At 37.0% G+C, this 25,331-nt stretch overlaps 1 protein-coding gene across 5 annotated transcripts in view; it reads right to left on the bottom strand.

Annotated features, from left to right (window-relative positions):
* Positions 1 to 25,331, bottom strand: part of LOC100749046 (ras-specific guanine nucleotide-releasing factor 1) — a 49,623-nt gene that overhangs the window by 11,156 nt on the left and 13,136 nt on the right. For all 5 annotated transcript variants that reach the window (XM_012383402.2, XM_012383403.2, XM_033319889.1 and 2 more), the window contains exons 5-11: positions 9,055 to 9,161; positions 6,942 to 7,089; positions 5,644 to 5,951; positions 2,933 to 3,162; positions 2,553 to 2,749; positions 966 to 1,091; positions 728 to 830 (exon numbers count right to left, since the gene is read on the bottom strand). In XM_012383402.2, the coding sequence (XP_012238825.1) occupies positions 728 to 830; positions 966 to 1,091; positions 2,553 to 2,749; positions 2,933 to 3,162; positions 5,644 to 5,951; positions 6,942 to 7,089; positions 9,055 to 9,161 (1,219 nt within the window). The remainder of the gene's footprint in view (positions 1 to 727; positions 831 to 965; positions 1,092 to 2,552; positions 2,750 to 2,932; positions 3,163 to 5,643; positions 5,952 to 6,941; positions 7,090 to 9,054; positions 9,162 to 25,331) is intronic.

The following is a 25,331-nucleotide window of genomic DNA, read 5'->3' as shown; positions in this document are numbered from 1 at the left end:
GAGTCGCGTTCCACCTCAAAACGTGTCTGCACTTGTGCCTTATCGAGCACGTTGTTTGAGAAACATCTCTGAAGAAGACTGCTTCTAAATATCTTGAAAATGTTTTTAAGCAATTTTTGCCATTCCTACGACGGCCCTGACGATACTTGTTGCGCATGATCCAGCAGTTTCGGCGTAGATCACGTGCATACGAATATACAACCCCATCGATTCTGGGGCACGTAGGGACGCGCTTGCGCCACGTACTCCGAATTTTCATTTCTCATGGACATTCCGGTAAAACCTTGGACGAGACGTTCACGTGTAGCCAGCTCGACCGAGTTGACTTTACCGACTGCGTCCAGGAATTTTCCATCGATTTTCTCGGTTCAAGGTAAAGGGAAAGCGAAGCTTCGATAGAATCTCGTTACCGACGTCATTGGCAAAGGAAAATGTAAATTTCTACTCGGTGAAGCCATTCGTGATACCAGTAACCGAAATAAAGGAAAAATGTACGTACGATGAGCTTGTAATGAATTACAGTAGCTGTGAAATATTCAAATTTAGATACTCTTTTAGTTATTATCCGATCGACCATATCAATCGTATACTAATTCGAACATGGAGATTATCGATCGACCAAATTGAAAGTAACTAATTCGCAACTTTAAACTTCTTCCATCCTTCCCACAGATATTCGCACTACCATAAAAATAGATGCATAGAGAAAATGAGTAATGTCGCTCACCCTGTCTGACGAACACTTGATTCACGTCGAGTAAAATATCGCAGCCCTCTACGATCATTCGTTCTACGGCCAAGTTTTTTCGTAAATTTTCTGTTTCACTGACCTGAAATAACGTGAATATATTAAATCCTGAATATATCAATAATCAATAGTTAATACTATATTACGGAATTAAGCAATCAAAACACGTTGCTCTGGAATGATTAACCAACGGATTAATTAAATATACGATTAGTACCTCGTCGTGCATTTGTCTCGATAAATATTCCAATTGTTGCCTCGCATTTTGTAAACTTTTTCGTTCAACGTGATCGTAAGGAGTGTGGGCCAATAATTCGTGCAGCGTAATAATGTATCTTGGAATCTGAAAAATATGTGCAGAAAATTATCTCCGGTCATCTTATTATCCTTGAAATTATTTTAATTAATATCCAATTTAACGTTAGTCGCTTGCAGTAGAATTCATCGATCAATTCTAGTGGATGTCAGATATAAATTACAATATTAATCCACGTATCAGGCAATTTCTAGGATAGTATTACCTAAAACGTCGTTAATCGTTAACCCCAATCGTATTTAAACCCAAAACACGTAGGAAACAAGGTCTTGAAAATGTAACTACGGTATTAATATTCAACGATAGCAGTCGCTTATCGCTTTGCAAAATTTAACTACATCGTGTATCATGCACGACACTGCAGATAATTCTCTTTAATCCGATTAATCGCATTTGAGGTAAGGTCATGTTCGTACAAATATTAGAATTTCTTGGTACTCTTCCTTGCCCCCCCCCCCCCTTCATTACTGTTCTCTCTTACTCCTAACTTCTCTTGCCCTTTTTTCATTCGTCGCGTATAAAAAAAATACTTAATGAGATTTGTCTCGTTATCCTATGAAGAGTTGTTGCGATAATACACGGTATAAAGCGCGTATAATCCTTGAAAACGACGAAACAAAAAAAAAAGGACGTATTATACTATATTTATAATTCAAGCGCGATAATGGAAATTATTTGTGGAATATTTATTAGAAAATGGTAAGACAGCATGCTGCAAAAAGGACTAGTGTAGAAAAAATAAGGAAAAATTGGAATATACTAATACGTAAAATCCCTCTAAATAAATTTACCTTCAAAATATTAAAAAATTTGTTTTTCATGTGCGCTGCGTGGGAAAGTGGCCAACGCAGTTCCTATGTATATATCGATTTATAAAGTAACGAAACAATTCAGCCATTAATAATAAATGTTAACCCCTAGCATTTTTTTACGTTGTTAGTAAAAATAAACTTTTCCACGCGTAATTACAATTTACAGATACCGTAACGAGCACAGCGTGACAAAAATTTACATGCATTATAAGAGAAAAATAAGACGACGCGCGACGCCGCTCCGTTTAATCACCAACGCTTAAACGAAAAGTGGAAAAAGAAATGAAACCTATTTTGTTCCGAAATGAAATTTCCACATCGAGTGGTCCTTTACCTACGGGCCACAAATTTGCTGATCGGGACACGCATGATTTTCTAGAATTATGACCGGTGATCACAACTAGTCGGAAACTGTTCGTAACATTATTACTCTCTTTTATCGTTAATTGGTCAATAGCTGTGCAATACGTGATAGAAATATCGGCCGATGAAATAGAAACCCGGAAATATTTCTCCAGGCATGTTGTATACGTAAAGCAAAATAAAAGCCATTAATTAAAAGCTCGATTAATTCCTATCGATAAGTGACGGATAGATTTTCAAAGTTTACCGCTGTTAATCGACGTTCAATCAATTTGTTTATCGAAACAAATTGAATAATAATAATGTGACATACCTGATGCATAGGATACGTTAAAAAGGTCTCCAATGAACGTCCTCCGCAAGCAGTCTTGTTCTCCAATCTAGTGAGCAATGCAGCGAACGAAGGTGATGATTGCTTGCATTCAGTCAACACTTGAAGACTGTAATGGTGGTTCCTGACGTATTCTTGATAAATTGACAACATTGGTAGTAACATGTCGAACAAATCGCCTGAAATCACCGAACATGATTCTTTCTATCGCTAGCACGGCAACATTCTAACGAAGAATTCTTCCATATTGTTACATAATCTTATATGGTACATTGCCAATTAATAACAAATAAGAATTAATCAGAATGTTACCTAAACGTTATCTCTGGATCGAATGGCTTAATAGAAATGAAACTACGTACCTAAAACTAAAGTGGGCCAGCTCTCCATACGAGAAGTGAGACCCTTCAGGAAGATCTGATGAAGGAACAACACTGTTTCGCTATTCAAAAATATGCTATTCACATCCTCGTGACTACAAGGGGGTTTCTTTGAACTGGCAGCCATCTTAAAAGGCCTCAAGAAACAGCTTACTAATATCTCCATCTGTTCCGTATATTCTTCTTCGGCTTCCACCATTTGAAACACTAAGCTGAAATATTAAGAAAATCCGTGTTGTCTTCTGTTTTTCTCCCTGCTAGGCAAAGCAAAAGATAAATACACGAGGAAACGGAACACATATATTTTGAATTAATCGAATATATGAACGAATATTTCCACTTATGATAATTTAGCCTGCTAGATTGAAGAACAGTCAAGGATATTAATTTCATTTTGCCTCTAATTAGTTGTTGGGATAATTATCGCAGCTGCACGTGGAAGGCATAGTACGATTAGCGAATCGGCCTCCCACTCAAAGCTAATGAGTTTCCGCCTCGAGAGATCATTACTTCCAATATGCCTGGAAGGAAATGACGCAGTGTTCGCCAATGAATCTTCGTGCTTCACGTGAAACTAAAATTACAGTCGCTTCGTACTCTGGTGATTGTAGTTTCACGTCGCAACTAACTAACAATGTTTTCTATGTTTATATCACACCGAGTTGTCATTCTGAATGGAGAAATTACAACTAACTTATATTACGTACGTTAGTGGCTTTTAACGAGTTGTAGGTAAAATCGTAACGTTAGGAGATATAAAAGCGAAAAGCCAGATCGTAATTACTCCTCCTTCGATCGATATATGTTATGACCTAATCGTCAAATCCTAGCACCGAATGCAACAGACATTTGAAATTAAACGCGAATATATAGTTTAGCCTATTTCTGTTTCTTCGCGTCTTTAGTTGGCACAAACGTGTAGTAGCCAGTAGCAAAGTTTCGATGTCTACAATTGGCAAGAATGATACTTAGACTAATGTGAATACAGAGCCGGATATATAGAAAGAATGCACTTAATGATCCTGGACGAGTTTTTCATTTTCTGGAAATAGGTGCAAAGTTTACCTGGTTTAAATGAGCGAAGCAGAGGAACGCAGAGAGAATGTGGCAGCAGACAAGCGCAAAGGTACATGTACATGTACGTATACGATGTTGCGGTAGAAGATGAATACCAACAAGATCAATTTCAAAGTGCCTTTGAGAGAGTAAGTCTAACAGGAATTTAGGATATGTTTAATGGCTTTTATATAATTTATACAAAGCTTTGTTCATCTTTCCGTGCTCCCATACCAAATCTAAACTAAGCACAAACAGGTGTAATTTACTATAAAATTATTCCTACGATAAGTAAAAGTTTTAGATTAAATTCAGCTGTTTGATCATCGTTTAAATATGGTAGCCGAAAATGATTATTTAATAACGTATCGTCTCGTTTCGCTACTTTTACTTAATGTTTCAAATATGTCTGCGTATAGGAGGTTAAAATTACAGCAAAAACCGCGCCAATTGTCTGAATGACTAATTAATAATGAAACTGTTCGTTAATCAGCGCACATAGCGTACTAAGTAGAAAATTCTACCAGGCAAATAATGCTCTATATTATTTATCGAAGCAAAGTTTGCTATCTGCAATTGTTTTGCTGTGAGACCTCGAGGGACAGAGTGCTGCCTCTGTTTGTTCTGTTCTTTTCCTCAATCAAACATTTATTAAGCGAATACACGTCTCGAGAGAGTATTTAATCGAATGAGAACACGAGCAACACGAAACAAACGTAACAAGCTCGATGGTGACAAACATGTACCGTAATAAACAATTCGTCTAAGTACTTTTCGAAACGAACAATGTTGCATAATCAACGTCGCGTTAAACCACTATTTAGTAATTGAATATCATTTAATATTACACAAATATTATCGCTGACATTTCACAGATACATACGAATCGTATTACCCCTATTAAAGCGTAATTGTTATCGATACAGTACACGGTTGTTTCGATTATTCGACAGGCTATTTATTTGCAAGTAAATCAATTTCAATGTACACCTGTTTCAAGATCAATGTATACAGGGTGGTTGGTAAATGGTGGTACAAGCGGAAAGGGGGTGATTCTACGCGAAAAAAGAAGTCGAAAATATAGAATAAAATTTTTTTTTTAATTTTTTCATCTAGACAACGATCTACAGTGAGATCCGTTATAACGAGACGCGACAAAGTAGACGCGTACCGAGCGACAATTCAAAGTCGATTTTCTCGAAAACAAAGCCTCGAACGAAACATTTTTATTCCATATTTTCGACTTCTTTTTTCGCGTAGAATCACCCCCTTTCCGCTTGTACCACCAGTTACCAACCACCCTGTAATGTACATTACGTATAGTAATCGTATAACCAACATATACAGTTAAATCAATTAATAGATCAAAACTAATTCACATCTGTTCCCTGTAAGATAGCGTTAATGTTCGAGATACTACAGGATAGGACGCTATATTAATCCCATTTGAATTTATCCCTTGTTCCATCTTCCATCGCCGTCTTTACAAAAATATTTAACGTTGAAGTTTTCATATTCTAAGAATTTGATCTAATAATCGTAATTAGATTCGAGAAAGCTTTCAGCACCGTTGCTATCTTAGGTGATTGTTACGTGTTTATGTTAAAGATTGAACGAATAAGGACAGTAATTCCTACCTGTTCCGCTTACGCATGCTCTCAGCATGAGGGCTTTTAATGTACTGCTCGACGATCTGCTTCCAACGCCTGCGGCACAGCCAACCCCTGAAGAAACTTTGAACCTTTTTAATTTTCTGCATCTCGATCGAGCCTTCGCTGATATCTCGTAATCCAAACGCTGAAATTCCCGAACCATGTGCCTCGTATCCAAAAGTGGATCCCGACATGTATAAACTGCCAGTGCCTTGGGACATGGTCCTTTGAACTCCCGGTCTTCCTGTATACGACGAAGCTACAGGCCTTAACTCTTTCTTCAGGGCGCACAGCTGCAAGAACGCGAATCACACAAAATAACGTGAGAATAAAGCGAGAAAAACTCGAAAAATTCGTTCTTCGAAATTATCGGAAGCGTCGAGATAGATTATGTCACGATATCATGTATAATACGTGATATGCCGTTAAATCGCTTTAATAGACAAATACTGAAATGTACTATGCCGATTTAATTAAAGGGGAACTAACAAAGTAGAATTTTCATTATGATACGAATACGCGAATTCCTTCTTTTTTTATTTTAAGATATAAATTAGAATGGACATTCTCGTATTTAATATACGGGACTTTTCAGGTCAAGGAATTTTTGTAACATCGAGCTACCTATTTTTCTAATGATCTTTATATGCGTATACTCGGAGAGGAACGAATATCTGTTAATTATATTAATGGAAAGTAAGAGATTATACCGTACACGATGTATATATATATATTTTTCATTCCAATTGCCATCGCTGTTAATACTTTCTTTGTAGTACTTTATTTCTCGGAAAAAGGTAATTCATTTTATACGCGAAATTAGATTCGTTGTTATAACATCGGAGAAAGTTTTAACGAAACCTTATCGTGTAGCAGACTGTAACCATAACGGGCCATCCTTATCTCACGAAATACTGTTGTGGCAAGGGACGATCGGAGTTTAGGAAACGTTTACGACGTTTCCCATAGCCGTCATTGTTAAACCGTAACGAAACCCAGGAACCTGTTCACGAATGTGACGATAACGTTTCGAAAGTAACTACGTTTCCGTCATAGTTGCAACAATGTGAATAATTTTGTCTCTCGTGTTGTATCGTTTGTATTATGTGGAAAATAAGTACGTGTCCAATCGTTTGAGTTGTTATGCAAATTGATGTTTGACGTTGTGTCACATTACGAAGAATCGTGACAACACCCTTCGGGGTGAATTTCCTAGCTAATCGAAATAATCTTAGCTCCAATTCCACTATTTGAAGATTAGGCGAAGCTAGTGTTTAACATACTTCTCCTCGGAGCTTCTTTATTTCTGATGCGAGCTCCTCGCATTGCTGTGTGTACTGCCACTTGGCCGTCTTCTCGGACTCGACAATCTGCAACAGGTGCAAATGCTTCTGCTCGAGCTCCTCCTTTTGCAACAGCAATCTGTTGAAACTGCAATGAATAATCAAGTTGCTAGTGGAACAGATACATATCTGCCTCCGTGCTTACGTTTTAATTAGGTCAAAATTCATCGTAATTCCAGCCAAGCAAAAGATTTTAATACAATTCTGACTATCTTAAGCCTTGGTAGATTTAGTCAGAGATTGATAAACAACATACAGCTACAGCAGATGTTAAACTATGAAATTACAAATAGAAAGCTAGTGTTGTTCGTCCTTTTCTATCGTTAGTTACGTATTTTTGCAATATTTTTTACAATATTTATACGTAATAGTTTTAGAATGGCATTCCATCTGACTTGTTATCGTACATCTTGTTAAAGCCGATTTTAGATACTACAGTGACTCGTGAAACTGTTGCAACCCTTTTTATTTAAAAGTTAGGAGGATTAGAGCTTACCACATGACGCATAAAAAATTTTTGAAAAAATTGCAATTTTTGCGAAGGAAAAAAGTAAACGTCGCATTCTTTAACTTTCTTATCGTATGCTTAAAATTGTATTCATTCCAATTGCAATTTTTTTCAAATTTCCTTTATACCCCATTTAGTAAGCTAACCCTCCTAAAATCTGCAAAAGCTTCAAGACGTTTGGTACAATTTTAAAAAACTTATTCGATCTCAAATTTGCAACGAGTTCGCGAATCACTGTAGACGGTACAACTGTAAACGAGCATATTGACATATTAACGAGTTAAGAATCACTTTGGAAAAGCGTGCAGTAGTTTCAAGTAGTATCGAACCGAAATTGATCAGACAACAGAGTCTAAGCGTTCTATGTACGCTATTAGATGGTTTGTTTCTTTTATATCTCCATTGGGTAATTTTATTTTATTCCCGTCTTCCTCGTGCATTCTTTTCGTATGCACCGATAGCTTAGAATATATTGAAATTTCCGATGAAAATGAAAGTTGTCAACAGCGTACCATTTTCTATTTAAATATCTTTCCGTATCATATATCTCGATTCGAACAAACGATTTTTATTAGTACAAGTGCAAATACCTCCAATTCCCCTATCAACTGAAATTTAATCGATAGCCACTAGTCCTTTCACGCGATGACAAACAGCAAACTCTGTAGCATCCCAAAAACATGCTATTGGCGAACGTAATACGAGTAACATTACATCGTGTCGAGTCGCAAAATGTGAAATGATAGTAATCAGAGAAACCAGTAACTCAGAAGAGCAAACGTACGTATGTATATAATATATATGTTGGTAATATAAATCCACGTTGATCTAAGGAAGAAGATATCCTTTTCGTACGTATCCTCTCCAAGGATTATAAAAGTCGGCTTCGATAAGAGAGAACAATATTAAAATATAAGTCTGCACGTTTTCTCCGGCTCTTTATCCATTTCAGATCTTACTTGATCCTATTCGGACACGGATAAAATTACTTTTATGTTAAAATACAGGAAACCCCGATTCTGATCATTGAAATTTCGTTCAAATTTCGTTCAAATTTTGTTAATAATGGTCGAGAATCGATAAAAGAAGGATCAGGGGCAACGGTTGGTTGTCCGCTTGCTTTGGCAAAAGAAAAAAGAACGGACGATGAACAACATGCGATGTTAGTGACGCACGTAGAGAACGTTATGGTCGTTTGACACACCTGTAGGCATTGCCAGCGCGATCACGTTTGTCACATAGGCAAAACCATTAAGGCACTAACGTGAAAAAGAACAGACAAGCCAACCACGATCTAAAAATCTATGGCAGCCGTGCGAGCTACGGAAATAAAAAAATGAAAATAGTCTTATTGCTATCTTAGAAAATACGAGAAAGGACAACGCGTAAGAAGTTATTTTATGATTTATTTCTCCACTCTTTTCATATCGTTAAGCTCTGCTTCTTTTGATATTTTAAAGACCTTGGACCCGAACTATGCGAAGATATCATCGTTTTAATCACGCTCATTTCGACCTATAAATTACACACATAATATATAGTTACCTAGCTTCTCGTATAGCTTCGATCCACGTTTTGCAGTCTGACTCTGTAGCCGCTTTTAGCTCGTATGATCGTTGATTCTCCCTTCTATAGGATATCGCGAAACAGTGCTGAAACACATCGTGTAGCAAAAGCATAATTAATCAAATTCCATTTCGTATCTGTGGAATGATGCGTTTACGGCGAAGTTCGTGTAAACTTAACTTGTTCGCTATACTCGTTGTCGGTGATACGGCTAATTACGAGAACAAGCGTAAGAATTTGAAAGAATCTCGTTCGTTTATCATTCCCCGATATATCGACGAAAATCTTGAAGAAACCGTGTTTCAATATAAATCATTGCAATAGCAACCGTAGCGATGGATAGGGTCGTTGCGTGGCAGCTTCGGACTTCGAAAATTCATTGAAAAGTTTCAATGAACCAAAAACAAATATACAAAAGGCAGAGATGTGGGCGTGATAAAATATGCGCCATGTCGAGTCAGGCGTTAAATACATTCCGACCGATCAGGTACTCGTAATTGTACATTTCGCCGTATTGACTCAAGCGTTTTATTATAACCCGCGACATCGTACTGCGGGTATGTTGTCAAGCGTACGATCTACACGAGAGAGCGAACGCGCGAGAGAGCATGTGGCCTATTGTAAACGAAACCTCGGTCCGAGGTCGGCAACGAGTGTACCCTACGAGCGTACAGTATGTTTGTCAACGATCGAAGATGTGTACGGCCAGTTGCAACGAAATTATGCTGACAGAGTCCAAAACTCGAAGCCGCTGCAACTTCCAGCGACACGAGCAATAATCTAGATTCAACTGATGCAACTATTTAGGTCGACGAAAATCTATGTCAACGAAATTCTTGGTTAATTTGAGAAACTGTCGTTAGAAGACGCAAAGATGGGAAATTGTTTGCGAGAGAGATTTCGAATTCGTTGCTTGGTCGTTCGTATCGAATATTGAAACAAATAAGCTTTCAATTCCAAACCGTATTTACGTGTACAAATAAAACGATATTCCTTGTACGAAGTGGAAAGCTTTTACGAAACATACTGAATTATTCTAACAGTCATAGTAATTTCATGAAGACACACGAAGATGAGAACGCAGTAGTGGAAAGGAAATATTTTACGACATGTTACGAACAGATTATGCGTTTTATACACGAGAAGCGTATTATTAATACAAAAGCGAATGTTATCAATAAATGAAAGTGTAGATTTGTCGATGCGATGAGTAGCGTTGGCGTTGCACGAAGAATTTAGTTCGTTTTACACAAATTTTGCTGCGTTTCGATTCTCGCGCCACACGGATAGAAGTTTTCTTGCTACTGCCTCGATTTTCAGCATCGCTCGACACTCTCTGCTTCGAACTTCTAATTTCTCAGATTGCGAAATCGTGTTTCCATATGTTCCATGTTGCGATACGTCATTGATCGTGTTTCGTTTCTTCCGTAGACGTACGACTTAACCGAACATCCGTAAACTTCACGACAAATACGTTCGCTGTTTAAAAAAAGGTACGTTTCAATGGAAAGAACGAATACAAAGGTAGAGCGATAAGTTCGCGTAAAACATTCCGGAACTGATCGAAAGCGTTGAAACAAAGTGACGAAAAAGACAGACGTTTAATAAATCTCTGAGAGATCTGTCGTCGACATCGGTATATCTCGACAGAGAAAAACATCGGAACCAGAAGTTCTTATTATCGAGTCGATTACGGTCCTGTGTACAAGGCGAGCCAACGGGACGCCAGTAATCCATCAAGCGGTTGTCAAGCACGTACTTTCTCCACCACGAGGACGCATATTAGACGTTACTTACAGACAATTTGCCGCCGACTCGGCTACGAAAGTTTCTCTCAGGGGAGAAAACGGTTCTTGGCTCTCGCCTTTCCGCCCGGTGCTCGAGTTTCAATTTTTTTCTTTTTTTTTTTTGCGATGCCAATTAAGGTAGGGAAGTTTTATGATAGGATCCCTAGAGAAGAGCGGAAATAATCCCTTTTCTGTCTCACTTGACCTATTACGTCAGTGTTTTCGCCGCGCTCCTGCTTCTCCACGAAATTCTCAGACTGCCGCAGTTTATTCATGCGTTATCCGCCTCAAAGATCTGTCCTGCTTTACATAACCTTTAGCGGAAAGCCTGACACGACTTCGCCATGATTTCGTATAGCATCAAATTCATAATTTCTCACGTTCTACCTTCGCGAGAATAATTACGCGTTTATCTTCGAAACGCGATCGTACGATATGATACAAGTTAACGGTACGAAAGAAAATAAATATCGAATGTTTCCTAATCTTTTATTCGCACGCGATGCTTTACAAACGTAGCATTAGTTGAATAATGTTTCTCATTAACGTCAAAATCGTTCAAACGCCAACTTTCCTTGCCCCATTTATATTTAGGTCGTGCTAATTGCTCTCCGTTTTAAAGTCAGCTAGGTTTATGACAGAGATCCTCAGGCAAATGGAAATAATTTCTTCCGTGTCTTGGCAATCTATCGCGTCACGATTTGCTTCAGAATTCCGTTTCAGCGTGGGATTGCAAGTTCGAACGATCGTCGATCGCGCCTAGCTGTACGATAAAGTAAAGGAATCGAACGATTTTTAGTCGAAATCGTAGAATTGTGGAAAGGCATTCGACGCGTGACATATCCACCAATTTACTAATCAAATATACGAGGAATTGTAAATGTACATGTAGAGTATCTTTCGAAGCTTGGCTGAGCTGTGAGGTCGCGATTCGATCGAAATTCACGACAAACAATATGCGAATATGCGAATAGGTATACTGTCGTTTCGACGAAAGAGAGACTATTAATAGTAATCGTCGCTAGGGAATTAATGTTCCTTTGGCCAACGTGGATTAAAGTCAGCCTCCAACCACTCCCTTTAACTTTGATACTCTGCAGGGGATATGCGGACAAGGCCATTCTGTGTTTCTATCCTACCTTTCTCATTTGTTAGCCTAATTCGCGTGGTTCTGCCTGTTTCGTTATCTTTTCATTCGTCTAATTACGTTCTGCGTACATGCCGTATGTTGGTACGAAAAAATAGTTCTCGAATTATCGCTCTTTTTACAACGTTGAATTCGTCCAACTTTTATAATATCGTTCAACTTCTAATTGCATTAAAAATATTAGTAAGAACGCAAAGTGTGGCAAAATTCTTTCGCTAATATCGTCTGTTCTCGGTGAAGGATTATTATTAAGGGTATTAACGTTAAACGCTTTATTTTCTCTGAAAAATGTTCCCCGGCTATGACTTTTCTAATAAAATTATCCTACAAAGCGCATCAACAACAAGTTTTATCGTGGATATAAAAACCTTTGTTCCCTTGAGCGGATAATTTTCAATTATTCGATATCCGATCGTATGGCATTCGTTGTTCAATGCCATTAAACAAGACTATACCTTTCATCGATTATTACATGACCTGACCATGTTGTTTGAAATGTTTAATTTCTCCATCCGACGAAGTCAGAAATTGTCACAAAACGAATCAGATCTGAAGAAATTCGATAGCGGAAGGTACCTACCTGCTGGATCGTCTGTATCCACTTTACAAGAAAAAGTGATTACTTTGATTGCTAGCTGTGCGAGTATCTCGTTACCTATGACAGGCAGCCAGAATTAACTCGCGAACAAAACGAGCTAAATCCCTGGCCAATTATAAAGGGACACCTTCCCTGTCTCTTAATGATGAAAAAGACGAAATAATTAATCTCACGATATGACAATGCTTTTATTATTATTTCTTTCGAGCATTAGAAACAATGATAACGGATTATTCCTTTTACGCATAGGTTCTGAGAACACTTTCTTGAATCGTGAAATATTTTTCTAACCAGCGGTGTTTCGTTCATAAAATTTTCCCGAGCATTTCCAGATTAATATTTCAGCGTGTTTCTGTGCCTAATTTAAATTCATGCGCGAAGGGTACTCCAGATTCCAACGAAAATACTGTATTCTTTTTTCACCGCCGCTTGGACAACCACGAAACGCAACTTGACAAATAAAAAGAACGAGGAAAGTACATCGACGAAAACAGATTTTACGTGGACGATACGTGGAAATAAAAATACAAACTATCAGCTTCGTTCGATGTGTTTTAATCTGGCGCGTACTAAATCCACCACAGATTTCACAGCATACGTTTTCCTGTTTTTAAACTACGAAATATCGGCCAGCCGTTATCTTCTCCTACGTGTATTGGAATCGAAGAAAATCGGAAGCGGACGAGGCAGCGATACGTAGGGGCAGCAGTTTTCCGTCTCGATGAACTAATCGTACCTTTTCAGCCGTCGAATCCGACTGAACAAATACAGAAGTATAGTGAACGAAGTACAAATCCAGATACGGGCCAGCCACTCTTACAGCCGGATGAAATTGGAACGGACGTCGACTGTAAATATTTAACGGAAGCGAGAAGGAAAACAGCTCCCTGTCCACCACCTAGCTGGTGGAAAGAACAACTTCCTAGGGCCGACGTTGTTTATGCCGACGATATAAAGAATGGATGCTACGGAGACGAGTTCTGCCACGAATGAACCAAGGTACCCGCTGAAAGGAATATCGTGCGAGTTTTTTTCAAGATGAATCGTTTACTTATATCGCCACAGCTTGCTTAATCTTAACGTCTATTAATCGAAAGAAAATCAGAGAAACGACAAGGAAGCATCGGGTCGTTTCAAGTAGAAGAGATTAGCTTGGGTCAGACGTAGGACGAGCATCGGTATCGATGAATCGTCCGACGAATCTTTTCCTCTATTTCCTGCACGCTTAATTTTTCTCGCTCTCGAACGTAACGATCGAAATCGTAGATATTACAGCGAGTATCGTTAATCCTGCGCACACATACTTGGCGACATACTGTGTGTACACGTGAAACGTGGAACAGTAGGCATTTATCATTACAGCAGGGAAAATGAAACACGTAGGACACGTCAATTTATTTTCAGATCTAAAGTCGAGGGAAAAGTACTGCGAATAATTTCAGTGGCTTGGAGCAATTTGTTTTGTACTCTTGTATAGGCAAACGAATCAATGCGAGTTATTTCGGTGTAGAAATATTTCACATTCCGCGAAACATAGTCTTTAGGAACGTATGAAAGTTTCGAAACACCGTGTTTCTATATCCTGTTTCGTTCGGATGATATTCACTTGGAACATTTCGCGCAAAATTACTCTGCGTATTGTGTGAATTACGTAAATTAGCGCGCGTTAATTTCTGCACGTTATTACGCTTCGATGACATAGAAATCGCGTTCAAACGTCGATTTCAATGACAAACTTTCGAGATGCAAATGAAAATCGTTTATAACGCATGATACTAATTAATATGAAAATGTATTTCTAATCGATAAACTGTTACGTTACAACGTCCAATATAGGAAACGTTAAACACATCGATCGAATCTTTCATTCTTCGTATAAATGGAAACATTATCGTGCTAATTGAATATATGTCCATTTCAAACAAATACACTCAAGTATGTATGAAAAATAATGGTAACGTACATGTATCTAACGTAAAATAATAATAATAATGTATAAACGTTAGGTCGTCCGAAAAGTTTCTTTCGTTTTCGTTTTATATTATTTTATCGTTTGATAATTACGTATGATCCATTTTGTTCCGTCAAGATAAAGATCACAACGTTTGATAGATTAGGTTTCATGTTCGTACAAAGATGCGTCGTTGTAAAAGACGTGTCTGTAAAAGAAACACACTTTCCGGGCAACCTAATAGAAAATATATGAATTCGTAGTCGCGAATACAAATCGATAACATACAGGTTCGAAATATTGAAACAAATGAAATATCTTTATGAAAGATTTAGACGGTTTACGCAAAATCAACGTTTTATAGAAACGCTTGCAAACGTTTAATCCCAACGATCGTTTCTTTTTCTATTTTCTTTTTCCATTTTTACGAAGATACTGGGCAAACTGAAATTACAGATAGCGCAAAAAGACAAGAAAGACAGTTCATGGATAATCGTTTCGTTGAAAGCCATTAAACGAGCGAAAATCGTTGGAAATGATCAAAGAAATTAACGAAGTACGCATTTCGCTTCGAATACATTGGCGAATAACGTTGAATTTTACGAAGCAACTGTCAAACAAACTTTTCGTTTTTCGCTTAATTATTCCTACTTCAACGAATTATAAATTATGAATAAGTTAAATTAGCTATATTTAAAAATTCCGTGTGTGCGTGTGTTTTCCTGGAAAAATAGATTTGCGCTATATGTCCGAAATTCTGGTAACGTAAATATTTCGTGAAAACGAAAATTTCAATAGGATTCGTACGTGTCGATGATTTATCGATATAACGTATCGTAATTTTCTAAGAATTATATCTGCTTGTACACGAGAAACGAATTAATCGATATAATTAATTTAGTACGTTGTAGTGCGTTGCGTTTATCGAAACATTTCGATGCGCATCGAATCGATGATCACGTCGTCGAGCATAACAGTACCACGTCACGAAACAATGAATACTAACAAGATGGTTCGGTAGAAACTAGAAACGCTAATACTATCCGAGACTCGATTCACATGCCGATGCATCGTCCGTTGTTAAGCAGAAAGTCACAGGGGAATAAGTTAATCGACGTTATGAAGCCACATCGGCTCTGAGACGTTCGCGTTTCACGGGGATTGCCGATGCCACTTATCATTATCGATCCGAATACGGAATTACTAATACGTACACCTCTAATCTACCTGGCATAATATACGAAGGAAATTGAAACAAAGCGGATTAACAGTAAACGTTTCGATGGAAGAGCTCTTGATATCGCTGAAAGTGCCTTTGCTTTTGATGTCTTGAGACGAGCTTGAAGATGCCTGAAGAAGATGTCTCGCTGTACCACAGGCGTCGGTTGATTCGGCTTCGGTATCGAGTTAGAGTTTTATCAATTCGTTCGTAACGATCTATCAACTTGCATCGTTCACGTTAAAACGGATAAACGATTTGACGAGGATTCGCTTGAAATTTTTCAATGAAAAACGAACAATGGAGAAGTTAATCTGCGGCAAAAAGAACGAATTAACTATGTGAACTTTATTTACGAAGAATATCGCGCTAGTGGTTCTTTTTTTATTCAATAATAATTATTAATCGATAATAATATTCAAGGGTATTACAGCACTTTTATTTTCTTTGGAATAACTTCACCGAGCACTAAAAATATCCCGTGACCTGTTGTAAGCCTTTGTCACTTGAAAATTCTCTTGTGAAAAACAACGCCATTGCCGGTTTCATATACACCGTTACTATTTATAACCTTTTCATAATCTGTCACAAAGGAGCACGTGAAATGTTATTTTCGTGCTTAAAATATTTTTTAAGATGTACGATTATACCTATATTTTCTACGCATATTGCGTCAGTCATAAATTTAGCGGGGGCGTCGCGTCGTGCCTGATTCCATCCTCGATTTCTTATCGGAAGAGAAAAAGCTTTCTCGATTTCGATGATTCAACGAAGAAAATATGCGAAGAGAGATAAGTAGATAAGTAGAAGAGAAGATTACATAATTATTAGCTACCAATTAGCAGATGCATTTCGGCAATGGTGGTAAATTAACGACGATAAAGTATACTTAATTAGAAACTAAACTACAGAACTTCTCTCATTCGTAGAACTGTACCGTAGCCACAATTGCAACGACTTACGGAACGCCGCTCGATGTTACGCCGTTTAAAGCTTCTGTAATAAACGTCTACTAAACCGCTTCGATATAAAATTAATTTATGCAGATTATTTCCTTCGTTACATGATACGTATTAGTGGAATTCCGCGAGTGAAGCAATTTTCTCTTTGTTACCGCCGCAAGAGTTAACCGAATGCAAACTTACGAAATAAACGACTATATCCACGTTACCAAGCAGATACGATAAAATTTCCAAGCTTTTATTTTACACGCGGAGTGTAATTTATAATAGCAATCGGCTGCGTATACGCAATCCGTGGAATATCAAAAAGATTGTTCGCATTTTATATCATCTATTTCTGTATTTCATTTCTATTCTTATTGAAGATGACGCGGTAGAAACGAAGAATCCGTGGAAGATAATGGAAATCGTTAGTTCGCACGGTGATATTAAAAGCGCGTGTTATTTTTATCTGGCAAAGAAAGTTTGACAATCTAAAAGTTTTCTCAAGTCGCGTCGATTATGAATTTTCAAAGGGTAAACTTCGGTTGTTTAATCGAAGAATACCAACATCTACATACGTGACAAACTGTTAGGTAAATACTAGCGTTGAAGCACGAGATAGCGTGATAAAATTGTGCGGTTTACATAATCGGCGTATTAACAAGCAACTGATTATTGAAGACGGTGCACGGTACAAGTGATCGGTTAATCCGCGGTTATTAAACGAGATTCCCGAGAGAAATTGAGAACCGGTTTGTATCGTAATCCTTGGGTGTGCGAGTCCGCGGACAGGAGGAAACTATTGACCGGTTGCGGCTGATACGAACACCTTGATGATCCCTGACGTCCTGTAGGTGCGATAAGAGATAAGCGTAAGTGAAGAAACTGCGCGCCAGTTTCGCGAGATGAGCTCCCATGAGAAGCTTATTTTTAGCTCGAAACAAAATCGATTTATCCCTTCTGATGCTACGCCGACTGGCACTACGCTTCCGTGGCCTCTCGGGCCGGCATTGCACACGAAGAAACGAGCGAACAAGGGAAAACCAGAGGGAAACGCAGGCAGCGCGCATGAAATATAAAGCAAGCAAAAAGCAGAGGGAAACGAGTAACAGACCGAGAAAAAGAAATGAAAGGAACGTGAACAAGAGGGAATGAAACGAGCTGCTTTAGCGGCATAATATGCCGGCCTTGGTTCATAAAAACAGAACTTTATTGAGAATCTAGAATTTTGTAGTGATTTAAGGATATATCTGACTAGAGAACCGCTACAAATTTTACAGCGATGCGATTGGACTCGAGGCACGTTGATTTTCTGCGTTTTTTCGTATTTTTTTCTTTTTTTTTTTTGCGGTACCGAATAAAAGGTGAGAATACGTGCGTTTCTAAAGGATCGTCCATTAGATAAATCAGAAATTTAAACAGTGTAATTGGAAAATATCGTAGCGTAAGATTCCTTTCCAAATATCGTAAGTCGTTTCTTGATGAAAATTTCAAACGCTTTATATCCCGATAATCCGCGAATAAATTATGAAGTCGACGACAAAGATCGCTTTGTCGAACGCAAAGGCACTTGAGGTATTCGATATCGAACTTGGGATGTTTACTTTCAACTTCCTCGTATAATCCTATCGAATTGTAAAACACAAAAAAAGCTTGAGCGACAGATTGCGCTCGAACGTCAAATTTCTCTCGTGAACTTCGGCAATTCTGATATCGTATTACAAGCCGCTAAATCTTTTTTAAATAGATCGAGCTTCGCGATGGATCGTAAAATTATACGTCAACAGAGTCATCCGAGTAGCTAATAACCTATTTCAGTAGCACGACGTTTCCTCTTCTATCATTTGTTCTATTTCCATAAAAACGAGTGATACGATCTCTTTCAATTTCACGACTCATCCCATATGGATTACATCGGGCAAAACACACGGAAAAATCGGATACGTTCCTTTCTCTGTTACACAATTTTATCAAAGGTTCTATTGAAATAGCAACAGCCAGAGAAAAACTATACCTACGATTAATTCGCATACGCGAATCAAAAACGGATACCGTTCACTCTGTTTCGTAAAATATCCGCCATATAATAGAAGCGAATCGGATTAATGGTTGCGAGATTGAAACGCATAATACAATTCGCGACTCGCATTCATTCGATATCGAGCGTTAAAACGCGATCCGATGCATCTGAGGATACGAACCGCGTGGAAATTGAAATTGTATACGAGTGAGAATTTCGACGTGGACAAGTGGCAGGTATTCAATGCGATTGAAATTCCTTGCCACGATATTCGTGCGTAGGAAGATGCGAATTTTAATTAAGCGACTATGTATACGGTATTCGCGATACAATTGTCGTCGATCGACTGAAACGATACTGGATAAGCGTCGTTTATCCCTGCGTTATTATTCCCAACTTATTCGTTCGTTGTAAACGCGTTATAAATTTTAAATGTTTCACGATCGTTCGTTTTTTCCCATGAAAATAATTTCCAACGATGTTAATTGATTTATAATAATTTTATTAGAAACGTTTTCCGCGTATGTTCAGCCTCGGAACGAAACGCGAATATTTGTCAAGCGGATCAGAATGTTTGCGCGTAGGAAACGAAATTCTTACCAAGTTATTATATAAATGCACGAACGGTTTCAAGATATTGGACTTATTTTCTATAAAACGTAGAAATAAATTTCTCGACCTGGTCTACGCTACGACAACCAGATTCCAATACCTCGAAACCCAGCAACATTTCATATTAAACGTAAACGATATAAAAATATTTTCATTACTCGGATCAATAGTTTCACATTTACCACCAAATTTCACGTCCAATTTAGATGTAGCGTTTGAGAGTCGAAAGAACCTATATTAAAATAGCATATCCGTGGCTGCAAGCAACAAGAGAAAAACAAAGGAGAGAAGAATGGTAATTATTTGACCAAACGGTTACAACAAAACGTACGAAATTAATTCTGCCAACGAACACTCCTTTCAATATTTTTATCCCTTTATCTTACTAATATATTTTTACATCAATACGAATCTAAGTATAATTTTTCCCTCAATCTTAAGGGTTTTATTAAGGGTGATATTTCTGGAGCATAATACTTGAGAACAAGTGTCTATATATAATTAAAGAGATACACGTATATGTATACGAAATATTTCAACGACTTAAAAGTCTGCAAAAAAGAAAGAATAAAATATTCGATCAACGCCGATCGATTCTATTTATGTTGCAAATTGCAACTGTGAAGAAATTAGTCTGTCCGATTTCTTCTACAAATCAAATTACATGTAAAAATAAATTTTAAAGAAATATACCGATAGTACGTTGTTTTCGTGAATATGTTACGTATTATTTATTTGATGCTGAAATATTTATATACTGCTCGATGCCAGTGGTTAAATAATAGCGTAAAAAAGCGTATTAAACGCCACGAAGAAACAAGTAAGAAGTAAAACATGCGAGAAAAGTCTAAATTGAGCGTACTTTTACGTGTACAGTGTGCTCTTAAAACGTATTACAGGCCATCACCTTTAACCCTTCTTCTATTATTTTCACCGCGTGACATGGTTTTCACATTATACTTTCTATGCAATTTAACGATTATGTCGTAAGAAATTTGTGGATATTTCGATATTTATATAACAGAACAGTATTTACAACATATATTCGGCTGTTTTCATACATAACGAAATGCAACAGCTTGATATACGACGAATAACTGGCAAGTTAAAAGTAACTTGATCTATCCCCGTTAATTCGACCTCGCCTCTATCCACCATTTTTCCATACAAATTATTTTCCGTTATCGCGTCGAAAAAAAAATTATTTCGTTGCGTCCAGTCACCGAATTTTTGCTTCATTTTTTAATGATTTTCCTCCGAAGTTGTATTTTTCCATACGTTCGTGGCTGGGAACATAATATTAAATCAAATTAATATCAATCGATATGATAAAATTAATAGTTTGATAGAAGCGGAAACGACGTTACACCACTTTGCACAGCAATTTTCCTTCCTCTTTGATCGTTCGATTAAGTTGCGCGAATTAATGTTTAAAATGAAAAAGATGAAATATATAAATCTACTTGTTTAATAACGTTGTCTTTTCGAACAACCTTTAGTATTACAATCAAGAGTTAATAAAGAAGTACTTTCTATTCGTGCGCGCGCGTACAAACTTTTGATACGATATAAATTAAGAAAAGCAGTAACCTTAACGTTGAAAGAATATTGCTTTAGAAACTCGAGAGTTTTAATTAAAATATTAAAAGCAAAACACAACAAATAGTATCGCGAAGAATAATGCTGCGTTATTGTAAAAAGTAAAACTGCAGCATTGAAAAACGTCTTATGGTAATTGAACGACTCAAAGTTTTTGTTTTATAATGGAAACTGAAACTTCGTATATTGTGGCAGATGCTAACTAAATCTATTACAAATCATATTCATCATATACCATACAAACTATAATTATTCGTCTGTAATAATTTGACTTCTGCCTGACTGCACAACAATTAATATCATTCGCTGTTTATTCGTAACTTTGTAATGACAGAATTTGCGACAAGTTTAATTAATTAGGAATTTTGGAACGAAATTTCAGCAAAATTTTCATTAGGTTGGCTCTAGTTTTCCCAGTGACACCACAGCTGGCTTCGGTTCGATACTACACTGTATACAACGTTGATATACGATACGTTTCCCATAAAGGTATTAGGTAGATTTAATCAAGCAATTTAATTATTTCGGTTTTCCCAAATTGTTAGTTTCTTCGAATTAAAGAAATATCGTACGTCACGATTAATACTATTATTATTATAAACGCTGGATTTATTACTTAAAAGGCAATTTTTTTCAAGTGCATTGTAGTACACGACGCCACGTTCTTTATATTTATCTTTCCTATCGATACAGTGATTTTGAGTTCTTTTTATACTGCTTCCTTTTATACTACCATTTATGCGAGTAGACTTTATATTTTTAAAAGAAAGAAGATAGCAGAACAGAGAAATTTTACATCAAAATGGAGGAAGAAGCCGTATTAAATTTTCACGTTTCATATTTTTATTACGATGTTTCTATCCGCGTATAGTAATAATCCGCGTATCGTATAATAATTCTCATCCATCTAATTTATTTATCTCATGGTATTTTTTATAGACGTTCGAATCAATTTCAATATGTAGCAATTTTGCAATGGACTTCAATATTTCAAAACGTTATCATATTAACATAATAATATTGCTTTTGAACGTTAACAGTTCATCGAACTTATTAGAACTTATTACGTAAACAGCAGATATTATATTTACATTAGTTGGCGATGGCTATTGAAGTAAATAAATATGCAAATATCACGAAATGCAATAGCGTGTAACTCTACAAAGTCTGCAATGCGACTAAATAATAATAATAACGATAATAATCTCGATAGCGAATTAAACGTTCTTCCAAACGCAAATAAACTATTTACTGTTTTCGTGAATTTTGTAATCTTTACTCTCACCGAGGTCACAAGTGCAGTCCTAATTATACGCTTTATGGTCTGCCAGATAAATTATTATTAGGCAGTCGCTCGATAATAACAAGAACCGTGTGTCATAAATTTGTACCCTGGCGCATTGGTAATCAATGGACATGGAACTCTGCCTCTTGGCTTGCGACCCGCACCTCCATTTAGCTGACTTTCCAGATATCTTGCCAAACTAGCTGGACTGTCCACAGGCTAACAGCGTCGCTGATTTGCCAATTAGGTCAGCTTCCGCGATATAAACCAAGGGATAAGTTAAACACGTTAGAAAGCTTTTTAAGTTAATCGGTCAATTTTACAAACGGGACAAATTTTTCCTTTCGTTCGTTTGCCAACGTTCTAAAACTACAAAATGAAAAAGAAAAGCCTATTTTGACAAAAGGCAATTCGAAAGCGAACGACAAATAACACAAGGTGTAATTATCGCAAACTATGGTGAAACTAAATCCCATTCGTCGCGAGTTCGAGATTCTTCGACTACGAGGATCAAAAAGCAAGCTATACGGAACGATACAAGAAGCTCTGTTCGTGACACGGTAACAATGAAATTTCACGCATGATCGAAGAGAGATACCTGCGTATGAAAAGTAGCAACCTGTACGGAATCTTTTTCCATTTCATCTGTTTTTATATAGAAAGTTTACTGAGCGTAAGGTCAAAGGTAAATCGTAAAACCATCGATTGTCCCGTTTCCATCTGTCGTGTGTAACAACCATAACAGATGCGGAACAAATTTCTCGAACAACAGCCAGGCAATCGTTCGAACCCATGCTGGAACTTAGCAGATTGACTACAGTCGGAAGCGTTGTTACTAAACCAAGGAAAGTAACACGACAACTTTCTAAGCATAAATATAGAGCACAGACAGATGGAAAATCTTTGCAAAATAGTTTCGGCAACGAGTATTCTGATTATCCATTCGTCGAGTGCGACCACTATCATAATTTTCTTCGTAGGAACGCAATAGTATCGCTTTAACGAAATCTATCGATTTTCCCCTGATGTAAAATTTCTGAGCATCGTATGAGAACGCTGCGGCGCCTGTGCATACGTGATACATTTTCGCGGTATCCGCATTCGCTATCCAATGGTTATATCTATGTATCTTATAAGGACGGATAGGAAAGGTATTGCTCCAAGATCGATAGAGGAATTTTTTCAGCCAGTGAGGTTGAACGCGCGTCACAGTCCTGACAAATTTATCGTTCTATAAAGTTTGTATGAAACAGGTATCGCTTTTTATTCCAAATACGTATATAATAGGAAATCCGTGTAAATATATATTTACTCTTGATCTCATCCTGCTATATGTATATATATATATTTATGTGGCGATAAATAATTCACAAATATGATTTAAAAGAGCATCGTTCGTATTTCTTAAGGCGTTTCAAAATGTTATTTGTCAGGCGATGAAATAGCAATAAAATTTACTTATTAATATCGGCGACTTTCATGAGAAATCTAATATCTTGATATACTTTCCCTGCACTTTCGATATTTAAAAATAAAAAATTGTTACCGACTTCCTTTTGCACCGCTTCGAAAGGACGATCGATATCCACACGCATTGTTATTAGCAACGGTAAGCTTGCTGACGAGCTGTTGTTTGCATATTTATATTGTTAGCGTGATTATTATGTCTAAAATATAAGCTTACATGTAATTTCCATATTTTGCGAATGTTTGAATTAATGTTATAAATGAAATTGATTGAATCGCTCGATTAAGTCAGAGAAGCAATTCAGAGGCAGAATAAAAAAAAAAACAAACGTGTTCGGAGAGCGACGTAAAAATCAAATGGTACGATGTGAAATTTTTATATTTTAATTGCCAGCAATTTCACGTATGAACGTATGAACTGTAATGAAATCATTGCCAGTAGAAACTGTTCATTTATTACTCTAGTTATCATTCAATAACGTAAGCTGCTCCACTCTATAAAAAGTAGCTTTGCGAACGGCGAACAAATACATTTTACGGTACGTGACATTGCAAGATGGAAATAATTGCCTTTCCTCTTTGTGAATACTAAATAGGCTAACGATCGTGAATCCGCAAACGGAATATTAAATAAACAACACGAATACCGCCTTTTGTTTATTCATGAATACCGTCCTTTGTTTATTCACGAATAAGTTGTATATCATAATTATCTGTACTTTAAGATTTCTGAAACTGTGAAACACATTTATATCTGTCTATAACATGCAGTAACTATAGCTATCGTGACCCGTAGAGAAGATCAATTACGCGCTGAAATATAATAAAAAATACATATTATATGTCAAAGATAGATACAAGATATCGAGGAGATGTATTAAAATTACGTCTACGATAATTAAATTATACCGTTGACGAGAAGCCGTTTTCTTCTAGAAAAAGTTGTTCGTTTTAGCAGAAATTGTTCCGCTGTTTGTGAATTTCAGAAAGCAATCTCTTTTGATCGAAAATACGTATCTCCGTATCTTCAGCGCCGCGACACGATCAAATGAAAATATTCATCCCACGTCAATCGTCGAAGAGCATCATTTATTAAAAAGATCGTGTATTCACATGGTACGGTACTCGCGAATCCATACAAACGAAGGGAACATTTACAAAATGTGAAAATCACTCAAAGTCGGTATCAATATGTATGTACCATATGTCTGTTTCTCTACTGCTTTTAAAAGAATAATTTTCCCGATGTTTATGTATATATGTATTATATATATATATGTACGTAACGTGTGTATATGCTCGGGTCTCGGTATTTTTTTAGCTTTTTTTGGTATCCGTCAAATAATCTTTATGAATCAGGTATTTCTAACGTGCACAGATATACAGGGTGGTTGGTAACTGATGATACAAGCGGAAAGGGGGTGATTCTACGCGAAAAAAGATGTCGAAAATATAGAATAAAAATTTGTTTTATTTTTTTTTTTTAATTTTTCCTTCGAGACAACGATCTACAGTGAGATGCGTTATAACATACCGCACGCGTACCGAGCGAAAATTCAAAGTCGATTTTCTCGAAAACAAAGCCTCGAACGACAAATTTTTATTCTATATTTTCGACTTCTTTTTT

Source organism: Bombus impatiens, unplaced genomic scaffold (assembly GCF_000188095.3).
Source record: "Bombus impatiens unplaced genomic scaffold, BIMP_2.2 scf_0217, whole genome shotgun sequence".
NCBI lineage: Eukaryota > Metazoa > Arthropoda > Insecta > Hymenoptera > Apidae > Bombus > Bombus impatiens.
This window is presented reverse-complemented; position numbering and strand designations above follow the sequence as displayed.